Source organism: Anser anser (assembly GCF_964211835.1).
Source record: "Anser anser genome assembly, chromosome: 4".
In the NCBI taxonomy this organism is placed as follows: domain Eukaryota; kingdom Metazoa; phylum Chordata; class Aves; order Anseriformes; family Anatidae; genus Anser; species Anser anser.
The window spans coordinates 60304627-60316151 of NC_139724.1; the positions used below are offsets into that span (position 1 = coordinate 60304627).

Consider the following 11525-nt stretch of genomic DNA (forward strand, 5'->3'; position numbering starts at 1 on the left):
TTAAAAAAATACTTGAACGAACATCTCCTCATGTGTGCACACTGGAGGACATATGGTGCATTTCAGCTTTAAATTTGAATTTCCTTAATTTTGCAGGTTTAACTTATTCCCTTAATGATAGTTTAACAGGCTTTTTTTTTAATTGTTCACTTTTGTTTTATTACAGTTGTCTTAAAGGGATATTAGATATATAAAAGTTATTAGAGGGATAAAAGAAGGAAAAATTGCACAGGCATGCACAGTCTTATAGAAGAGCGTGCAATAGTTATTTCCATCACACTGTAATATAACAATCTCCATGTCAGTGAGTGAAACATTATGTTTTTTCAGTCGAGATGTATTATCTCAGCTAAAGTATATTAGACAGTCTGCTATGTTATGTTCTGCTCCATCTGGTCAGTCATTTAGGTTCAATAGCAAGTATCAATGGAATTGTTTCTTATCAAGTGTTTCAATGCGGTTAAATCCTTGATTTGGTAAAACAGTCTGAAAAAGTAATTACTGTGCATATGCAGATTTTCCTGGTTTTGAAGTTTATGGCACCCAACCATACTGAAACTAAGCAGAATTAGAATGGGGAAAATGGAAGAAATGCAGATTTCTGTTGCTTGCTGTCTGCATTCCCTAGTTCATTCTCCTGTCAGGAGAGTCAGGGCTCTGGACTTGGACAGGGTACAGACAGAGCTAAAAAGCAGCAGCTGTCTGTAAAGTACCCCTCCTTCATAAATTTATGGCCACCTGTGAGCACACGTGCCCTTCTTTTAGCCGTGCTAACTTTTCCAGATTGTAGTGCTATGGCAAAGAGCAAGAGCAGCTTTTAGACCATGAACTTTAGAGGGCATAGCATTTTAAAATGGAAGTGTCTGTCGCAGCAGGGCGATTGAGGACTATTAAGCCTGTCACCTTGGTTCCTTGTATATTCAATAAAAGCTGTAGTTTCAGGCACCTAAATCAGATACTTCCCTGATCGCATTGGTTAAGGAGAGCATATACATACTTTGGTAGAGCAGTCAGGGTCTCCACTCGGCTGACCAGGGAGCTATAACAGACCGACGTGGTTGCAGTGGTCACTTTTTGTGACATACCTTAGTGGGTAGGGCTTTTGTCCAAGAAGTGGATGCATTTGATTCTTGGATCTGTTTGCTAGGGCCTTGATCCCTTATCTTTCATTTCACCAGAGCTTAGATGGACTGGATTCAGGCCCCTAAGATTTGTGGGGCCAGGAAAAGAGTAAGCAAAAATAGTTGACTTGGTATGCTAGAGAGGAGTTTCTCTTGAGAGGAAGGTATATTAGTTTCGTCTTCCAGCTGCAGAAATTTATTTATTTTACATTAAACAGTTTCTGGGTAAAGAGTGCTGTCCTGGGAAGAGGGAGCCAAGTTCATATGCCCATAACTAAGAACAGTTCTGATGGTCCCTTTATCTCAAATGTGTGTTCGAACGAGTAAAGAAGAGGCATCAGGACCATATGTCTTTCCACATGTATTTTGGTCTGACCTGTCTTGCTGTCTTAGGTGTGACTATTAACTGTCTCCCAAGAATGACTGGTACCTTATGCCTCTGTGGGGACTCTTGGAAAACGTACATTTTGTGCTATATCTGAACTGTAACACTGAAAGCTACCTTTCTCTTCAGGCTAGGATGTTTCTGAGCAGGAATGCAAGTCTATATTTAGGTCCCTGGAGCCATTAGCATTGCAGAGTTGAGGTGCCATTAGCCTTTAGGCACCTCCAGGTTAAGATAGTCCTGAATTCTCAGCAGTCAGTATAGCTCCTTTGGAATTCGGCACCTAAATTCTGTGCAAGTGTCAGGTGCCTGAGTTGATGGTTTAAACTGACATTGCTCCACTAACTGACAGCTTTACACCAGCTGAGAATTTGGTGGTGGAACAACTTACGGGACAAACGTGTGGGTGAGTGCAGGGAATGAGCAGGAGGCCAACAGTGACAGGGTTCTTCAGGCCAGAGGCAATCAGAGACAAGGAGGGCTGAGCACCCAGCCCATCTGTAGCCAATTCTTCTTTGCCCTGATTACCTTAAGGTCAGTGGTTTGAAGATCTCCTTTTGCCTTTTTTTTTCTTTTTTTTTCTTTTTCTTTTTTTTTCTTGCAACTCACTGAATGGCTTTGTCCTTGGTAAAGTGCTAATCCAAATATTCACAAAGTGACTCTTCCAGGGTTTCCTAGTCTCTGTCATTCTGCTGAGCATTTTCACTCAAGAAGGAATGATATGATCACAACTTGATTGTTTTGAAAGTATCTGTGTTGTTTTGCTCCCGGTGTCAAAGGAACATGCAAAGGAACATGAAAACCTGTAAAACCAGGGAATTCAGTCATGTTCTTTTTCCTAAGAAAGGTAATGGTGGCCACAGGACACATTTTATTTTTCTCCCTTCTCCTCCCCAGTATCTATTTTAATAAAAGTCATCTTCTGGACTCCTAGCAGTTTTCCCTCTATTTAAGGTATGGAACTGCCAATTGCAGGATGAGGCAGCTAATGAGTCTTCTAAGTTTATAATGTTATGTTTATAACCCATTTGTCAATGTTCATGGGACATTTATGCAGTTACTGTGTTACTTCATAGTACTCCACAACTAAGATGGATTTTGCCCAGTGTTGTACATATTGCAAGAGGAGGGGAGTCCCTGGTTCTGAAGTTTGCAGTCTTAAAGGGCAAGTGGTGAGAAGACTGGAAGGGAAGAAGATGTAATAAGATAAGAAGGGAGTGGTCTATCAGAGTGTAGCAGAACACAGCAAAACCTTTCAGGAGAACGCCACCTGGCAAAGCTGGCATCATTTAAATACTTCAAATGCTTTCCAGGAGAGAACTATTTCACTCACTAGCAGGATGCAGTAGGTCTCCCACAAGTGACTTTTACTATAATTATGCATCCTTTTCACATCCATGTGTGTATATGTATGCATGTATGTATAGGTTCATCTGTATTACACATTCGGTAAAAATATGTGTTCCCTGTTGCTCTTTATCAACAGGAAGAACGTCGTGTGATTTATGTGAGTAAAATCAGACCTGACACATCCCGAACAGAACTGAGGGACCGGTTTGAAGTTTTTGGTGAAATCGAGGAGTGCACAGTAAATTTGCAGGATGATGGGTAAGAACTTTTGAGATTACTTCTTGTTTGGGAGCTGCCATATGTAAAAAATTATGGCAGTAAGATTACTGGTATGGGAGTTACATGTGTAAGTACTGTGACAGATGACATGCTGAGTTCAAAACCTTATTTATTTTCTTTCATCCTTATTTATTAATCTTGCTAGTTGAGATTTCCTGTCCCAGAAATAAGTATTTAGCTGCCTGACAGGACAATCATGCTGATAAATGGATGTTGTACTTCTGGCATTTCCATTGCTGGATCTCCTGCAAGTTCTTGCTTTCAGGAAGGGGTTACGCTAATGTGTGTTAACTCTTCTTAGCTTTCGTTCACAACTGTATTTTTCAATTACAGAGACAGCTATGGTTTCATCACCTACCGCTACACTTGTGATGCCTTTGCTGCTCTTGAGAATGGATACACTTTACGCAGGTCAAATGAACCTGACTTTGAGCTGTACTTTTGTGGACGCAAGCAATTTTGCAAGTCTAACTATGCAGACCTAGGTAGGTATTTTGTTCTAGTGAATTAAAGTACATAACTGGTACCTCGTAGTTCAGGAGAAATTAAGGTTTGCTTGGTTTTTGTTTGCTGCTTGTATATAAATGGTGTGAGGAGTTTCAAGAAGGTGGTTTTTTGCTTGCTGCAAGAAGTTTAAAAGTTTACTAATCTGAACTCTACGTTGAGTTGACTTTTTCCAGATATTTCAGACTGTGAATTTTTTTTAAAGCTCATTTCCATCATTATCAAAACAAATGCCTGGTATTCAATAGTACTTCGCTGAACTGAAATGATAGCACCGCAGAAACTTGCTGGTTCCTTTGCTTACAATGGCTTCTTGGGTCTAATACTTGATTTATTTAAATGAACCCTAAACAACATCAAGTAGATGCCTCATCTCCCCAAAAAATCACTATGATTCTTAACTTTGCTGTGAATTGTGCTGTAGAGCTTGCCAGAGACGCTCCTTAAATGTGGTTCATAGTTTCTTAGGTTTGAAAGATAGAAGGGTTCATGACCAAATTTGACCCGTAGTATAGAAAAGACCACAGATCTCAACTGGTGGCTCCCACGTTGTCCATAAGCATCTATCTGTGAATGTGTCTCTTTTCAGGGACTTCCAGTCATGATGTGAGAGGGTTCAGCCAGTGGAGAGCTTGGCATGTCCCTTGGTGTTTGGTGTCCCATTGGTGGGGGGCAGTGTGCACACCAGTCTCTAGTCCCAAGTGTGCACACCAGCAGTGATAACTCACCTGGATCTTCCCCAGTTCTGTTTGGGCATAAATGTATGGTTCTGCCCTATGCTCTGGGTGTGATGCATCCCCTTGAAAGGATATTTGGAGGTGTTCAGATTCTTAGAGGAAAAGTGTTGTTATGTATGTGCACAAAGAGACCATGCAGACTTCCAAAACATCCTCTGTGAAATTATATTGTAAACTTACCTCTTATTTAATTACCTTGTAAAGTGTTCATTAAATGTTAAAGCTTTCCTGATACCTATATAAATAGTCTAAAAGTGTGGGAGATGCTCTTTTCTGAATAAAATAGCAAGGGACAATTTGCCGTTGAATCTATATTAATCAGATACTGTGTTTTTTATGAATAAATGACCACAGTCATTAAAATCTCTGCATAACCCTGTAACACATTGCTAATGAAATCTTGTATCTGCTGCCCTTGGCTTTGTGCAACGCAGGAAGTGAATACAAATATATTTTTTCAAACCAATTGATGTCTTTTCAGAATAAATGATAAAGATGATACACATTGTTCACAATGAATATGCTATAATTCACTTCAGTGGCTAAACAGATAATGTAAAGCTAAGAAAAGGCAATTGACTACTGAAGAGATATAAGGTTGATGCTGAAAATATAAAAGGTAGCAAGGCGTTTGTCAAAATGCAGGCTGATAAAAACAGTAAAAACAGATTGAAGTCTTGACTTGATTTGACTTATCTTCAGTAGCGGAAGCCAGGGTAGTCTCTGTATCTCAGAAAATCTGGGGTTTAAAATAAGTTGTCTGAAGGGAACCCTTTTGGAACATTATTCATCACTGGGAGTATTCCCTGGCAGATCTTTCCAGAGTGAGTGGGATTCCCAGAGAATCTCTGAGTATTTTCACTTTGTCCTGCTGACAGCTTGAGCTTCTCTACTTCAGACTGCATTCTCTGTATTTCACGGAGTATCTAATAGAGCTACATAGGCAGGATGAACTTTAAAATTCATGAGCTAGTACGAGGATGGAGAGAATTAATCAGCCTTGGGTTGAGTATAGAAGAAAGAAAACACTTGAAAATAGTAGTCAGAAGTTTAACACCTCTCCTCTGTGAGAAGATATTGTCTTAACAGAACTTGTAATGAACATTTAATTCACAGTGCGTTGTATAGTGGTAGATGGGGAGTTCTGATTAATTCAACACAAGAAATGGCAAGAAAAGGGCACTCTCATAAAGGAACTGTGACATAGCTACCAGGGAGAGCCAGTGTTGAGCAGGAATGACTCCAAAAGGAAATTCAGTGCTTGCAGTCACATCAATAGTTGCTGTAGTAGAACTACATGGTCACAAAGGTACCATCCCTTCTCTGCTCGAGAAACAGACCGATGTCTGTCTAAACAACTATCAACACTGGAGCAAGTATTATAGATCCCACCTAAAACACACATTCCACAGGGTCTGAACCACTGTTCTTGCTGTTACACTTATGTTACAAAGATCTGAGGATGCCACCTGAGATTGCTTGTACAGCAGCGTGGAGACTTTGCCCTCAGTTGTTTGGTTTGCTGAACAAGCAAACCAAAACAATCAGAGCGGAAGTGAAAAGAGAGATTGAGGGAGGTGTAGTGATATGCATTGGGCCCTGCAGCAGGTCAGCCAGGAGCAGCAGTGTCCCTTGCGTGCCGCCCCGCAGCCTGTGCTGGCTTTCTGCACAGCCACTGCTATCATCTCTCTTGGGAGAAGTGAGTTAGGGGTATTGCGTCTTGCAAAACCATGGTGGAGCTTTTGGTAAAGCACCTGTCAAGATTACCTGGACCAGTTTTGGACTGATGATCTCCAGAGGTCCCTTCCAACCTCAACCATTCTGAGACTACTGAGAGACCTCTAAGTAGCAGTGTAGCAGTGTTCAATTCTTGAAGAAACTCTTTATCGTTCTCTCACCCTGCTTAGGAGATGTACTACTTTTTTAGGCCTTGATTCTTATCGGAAAGCTCTGTCCATACCTAAAGCTTCTCTGATGGCTGTTTCTGGTCTTTAAGCATCCTGTTTCCACAAAGGTCTAATGGCAAATAGATGGTTTCTGCAGTGCTTTGTTGGTGCTGCCGTACAAAAAAATAATGTAAGCGCTAGCCAGTGTTTCATGCCTCTTAACTGAACTTGCATCTCTTTGGTTTCAGATTCAAACTCAGATGATTTTGATCCTGCTTCCACTAAAAGCAAGTATGACTCCATGGATTTTGATAGTTTACTTAAAGAGGCACAGCGGAGCCTGCGCAGGTAACATGCATCACACCAGAGGAAAACGGAGGGATGGCGAATACCTCACGGACATCACGTCCTTCAATAATGGACAATTGAAAAGTCATACTTAGGAATTTCTCCTACTTTACACTCTCTGTTCAAAACCATGGTTTACATGAACACAGCTGCTCGAGGAGTGAGGAGGCGGAATGGCTATCCAGCAAGCACACGCGTGTCCATGGGTGTCAGCTTTGCTTTCGCGGGTGACCGGTGGCGGGGGAGCCCAGCGGTCCTCGTGCAGTCGAGGGCAAACCACATGTCATGGCAGCAGTTCCACAGAGATACACTTACAATATAGAACTTCAAAATGTGTACATAGTGCATTTTAACAAAACAAAAACAAATTAGAAGAAAACAAATTTGAGAACTATGGCTGCTGATGTCTGAGGATCAGACACTGCATTTTTTTTTTAAATGAAGCTTCTTCTCACAACACAGTGATAATATGACAATCCAGAAGAAACCACAGGTCCCAGAAGTCTGCAATGTGTTTTAGTTTTGTTTTAAGATTTTTCTTTTCTTCTCTTTTCTGTTTTTTTTTCTTTTTTTTTCCTTGCAGAAGAGAAAATGAAAGGCTAAAGCTTCCCTAACATTTTGAAGTTTCATCTTTTAATTCTGACACCCATGTAAATGTCTACAACGTTGATCTTCCACAGCAAAGTTTTCAAAGCCTTGTTAATGGTCAAATGTGCAGCTTGTTCAGCGATTTATTCTAATGAGCGGACGTGGTGTTACATTATTAATGAGAGTTGGATATAACTATCTGGGTGTGTGCACAGATAGTTTATTTGCTACATTCTTTAAAGTAGTTGAGTATTTACAGATGTTAAATGGAGTATTTTTATTTATGTACATACTGTATGACAATGGTTTTTTTTGTTACAGCTATGCACTGTAAATGCAGCCTTCTTTTCAAAAACTGCTGAATTTTTCTTAATCAAGAATACTCAAATGTAATTATATGAGGTGAAACAATTATTGTACACTAACATATGTAGAAAGCTGAACTTAACGCTTATATATATTTGATTGTAAAAAAAAAAGAGAGAAAAGCGTGTGGGTGAGGGTGTGCGTGTGTGCGTGTGTCTGAGTGCAAAAATGCTTTACATACATTCATCCCTCCTTTGGTGAGCTTATATAAGAACTTTGTCAACACTTACCCTAGCCCAAAAGGTATTAACCACTTCTGCAGTATTTTTCCACATTTTTCTCATTGCTTGATTTTCTTTTGCAGTTTTATACACTGAATTTGTTAGGGAAATGAAATTTTCTCATCTAAATTTTTCTAGGAGATACCATAATTTTATGTAAAGTCTCTCAAATGGGTAATCATTAAGAAATGTTTTTATTTTATGTATCAACAGTAGTTTTGGAACTAGAGGTCAAAAATCTTTTTAAAATGCTATTTTGTTTTAATTTTTGTGATTTTAATTTGATAAAAATATGCTGAGGTACTAAGTACAGTATGATTTTTACAGTAATTCTGTGTCTAAACACTGTTGTTGAAGCCAGTAATCTTTTCATTGGCAGAGTTTAATGATGGTATTTATCTATATTTTTTACAGTTATGCATCCTGTATAAATACTGATCCTTCATTCCTTTGTTTACTAAAGAGACATATTTATCAGTTAAGATTATCCTATTTATTATAAATTATGAGATGACTAAAATAATAAAAGGCCAGTGGAAATTTTATACCTAGGATGCATGACGGTTGTCAGTTTGGAGTAAGTGCTTTGTCTGGAAATTCAGCTTTTGCAGAAGCAGTGGTTTTTTGTTGTTTTTTTTTTCTTCTTCTTCTTTTTTTTTACTATGCACTAGCATGGCCTCAGATGTGCCCATGACATTGTTGCTGATGACATTGCTTCTGGTAAATTAAATATAAACTTCAGGAAAGAAAAAAAAAGAAAACACAACAGTAAACTACTACTATTCTGAGCATCAGAATTTCATCTGAACTTGGAGTCTCTAGACTGAATCAGCAAAGTTTGGAATTTGCTCGCGAATGTATAGATTTGGTATTCTATTACTGTTTGGCATTCATGACTCCTCTTAAAGGTATGGCACACCTAACTATTTAATCTCCTTTCCCACTCCCAATCTTAGAAAACTGATTCCACCCCCATGCCAGTGCAGTTGATTTTGATGGCTGCATTCATTTTATCACCAGCATATTGTGTTCTGAGAGATTCCACTGTCTGTCCTGTCGGATGCTTGCTTGATTTTTTGGCTTCTTATTTCTCAGTAGATAGATAGCAATAAAAAAGAAAAAAGAAAAAAAGAAAAGAACTTTTTCAGAGGTTCTGTGTTACAACTGTAACATTCTTTAATCTGCATAATTCTCGTTGTTGCTCTGTAGGTTAAAAATGCAGGTATTTTAACTTTGTGTGAATGCCAAACTAAAAGTTTACAATTTTCCTTTCTGGATTTTGAGTATCTTCTGTTGTAAAGAAAAATATTAAAAGCAATAAATTATTTTTAAGAAATCAATATTTAGTATATCATATTATGTGTTCAAGGACCAGACGCATTACCTATTTTGCCTTTTAATTTATGTGATTAAATTTAAAATACATTCTCTTTTGCCCTACATTGCTGACATGAATAAATTGGTGGGGATTTTTTGGGGTGGGAGGAGGGGGTGGGCTGTTTATTTTCCATCAAGCAGGCATAATGTTATGAGTCTTTTTTTTTTTTTTTCACTGGCCTGGCAAGCATTCTTATCTTAAAGATGGCTTTCCTCTGTGGATTTACAGATTACATATGAAATTAATGTAGAGCTAGGATTGCTGAATAAAGCTATTTGTATCATTTGTAGACACTGTAGTAGGTAACCCATCAAAATATAAACTCAGTGTTTCCTTTTCTCTCCCCCCCCGAGAACATTTCAAATTAGCACATGTGCCACATTGTCACTGGAGGCAAATTGCAGCATAGCTCTGTATGTCTTTTAGATGAAGATTGTACTGTTGCTTTCATGCTGTGGTAAGTACCACATCTGCAATACAGGTAACAGAACTGGTACTTAGAAACTATGGTCTTTTCTGGAGCTATAACAAAGTAATTCCTACATAAGGTAAAATGATCCAAATCCAAACAGAGGGAGCCTAAAATTGAGGTAAAATATCTGTGCTGAACTGTTCTGAAAAGCAGTTGGGCTGCCATCACCAAAAGCAGCATCAAGAAGAAAGTTGTTTGTGCCTCTGGGGTGTAATACTTGGGTCAGTTGAAAAAAAAAAAAAAAAAAAAAAGGAAAAAAGAAAACACACACCTTCTTCTGATCCCTTAAGATATAAGCTTACAGTAGGTAATGATTATGTGTCCTTTTTGATAGCTGTAATGAGAACTTCAATCACTGTAGTATAAGATCTGATCTATAAATGACCTAGAATAGCCATGTAATATGATGTGATGATTCTAAATTTGTACCTATGTGACAGACATTTTCAATAATGTGAACCACTGACCTGATGGAGCTACTGTAAAATTTGTACAGTAGGTGAACATGTAAAGCTATTGGTTGGACTATGCTGAACAGGGAAAGCGAGCTATTAGTTAAGCCCACGCTGGGCTATTTTCCACCTGCCAATTCTACATGTAATTTTGTGGTTTAATTCATTGTATGAAAATTCCTGTGATATTTTTTTTAATGTGCAGTACACATCAGCCTCACTGAGCAAATAAAGGGAAACGAATGTTTCAAATCCACTTCTGTTTCTCTTTTTTATCAAAAGTGAAAGTCCCCCCTGCAACTGGTCGTGGACTGGGTTTTCTAGTACTCTTCCTAATGGTCAAAGCTGATTTCAAATAGCCCAGGTCACGCCCACATTACTGCACTTTGGGCAGGGGACGGACCCACTAGTTTTAGTAATTTAATAGTAGAAAGGTGCTACCTGCCTTTTGGCCACGAGTACATGAGGCTGTTGAGAGGCTAACAGAAACTTTGTGGGAAAACTTTTGAAAAATGCTCAGTGGTGTGTTAAGAGTTACTGGCTCGAGTTACCAGAGGGTGGGGAATGCAAGGGTGTTTCTGCATGGCCATGTTTGGGTCCAACCTGTGCCGTCAGGGACTGACAAGTCCAAAATGGCCGGTGTCTTCCATCCTGAAATGTTAAATACCGTTGCTAAGAAAAAATGCCATCATGACATTCAGCAGCATCTCTGTCTCAGCAGACAGGCTAGGAGGATCAGGCAGGTCGGGTATCCTTCCTGGACAGGACAGCATGCGGCATGGCGGCCTTCCACACCGGCATTGTCACTGGGCTGGCAGCAGCTCTGTGGAGAGGCACAAATGGTATTCACAGCCCTTTCATTTACATGTGGATAAAAAGGAAGGGGAATTGTTTTCATTAGTTTTGCACGGGCTTATTCACAGGTAGCCAACTTACCGCTGTCAGCATACCCTGTAGGCCTTTAGTATCAACGCCGCACTATGGCAGAGCTGACCCTGCTGTACTTTGGCCATGAGTATCCCCACCTTGACGGTGCGCCACGGAGGGCATCTACAGTATGATGTGAGCTAGCACAGCCCACGCAGCTGGTGGTCTTTAGCTAGAGGTTTTCTCTAGGTTTTGGGACCACTAAATTCGTTTCTAAAACTTGCCTTTCTCAAGAGGACTAGCCTCCACCTCATGTCTGTTCCTAACATTGCTGTTCATTTTATACTCTATACTTTTCACTTGCAAAGCATGCCATGAAACTCCCAGCTGTGGTCTTGATGAAACCAGCCCCTTGCATTGGAGCGCGAGGCTGGGAGCAAGGCGCGTTTGGGGAGAGCAGGCTCTTCCTCACCATGATTTACTGCTGACCCTAAACGTTCCCCACCGCTCTTCCTGTCCCCTCCATTGCATTTTCTTCCCCATGTTCTCTTAACTACCTCGTCCTCAAAGA

The 11525-nt window shown here is 39.7% G+C and overlaps 1 protein-coding gene across 8 annotated transcripts in view; it reads left to right on the forward strand.

Moving 5' to 3' along the window:
- The window catches only part of PPARGC1A (PPARG coactivator 1 alpha), a 360860-nt gene extending 350521 nt beyond the window's left edge, over positions 1-10339 (forward strand). For all 8 annotated transcript variants that reach the window (XM_083834446.1, XM_083834449.1, XM_083834452.1 and 5 more), the window contains 3 exons: positions 2993-3114; positions 3469-3620; positions 6511-10339. In XM_083834446.1, coding sequence (XP_083690572.1) covers positions 2993-3114; positions 3469-3620; positions 6511-6614 — 378 coding nt within the window. In that variant the 3' untranslated portion in view covers positions 6615-10339. The remainder of the gene's footprint in view (positions 1-2992; positions 3115-3468; positions 3621-6510) is intronic.
- Positions 10340-11525: the final 1186 nt, after the last annotated feature.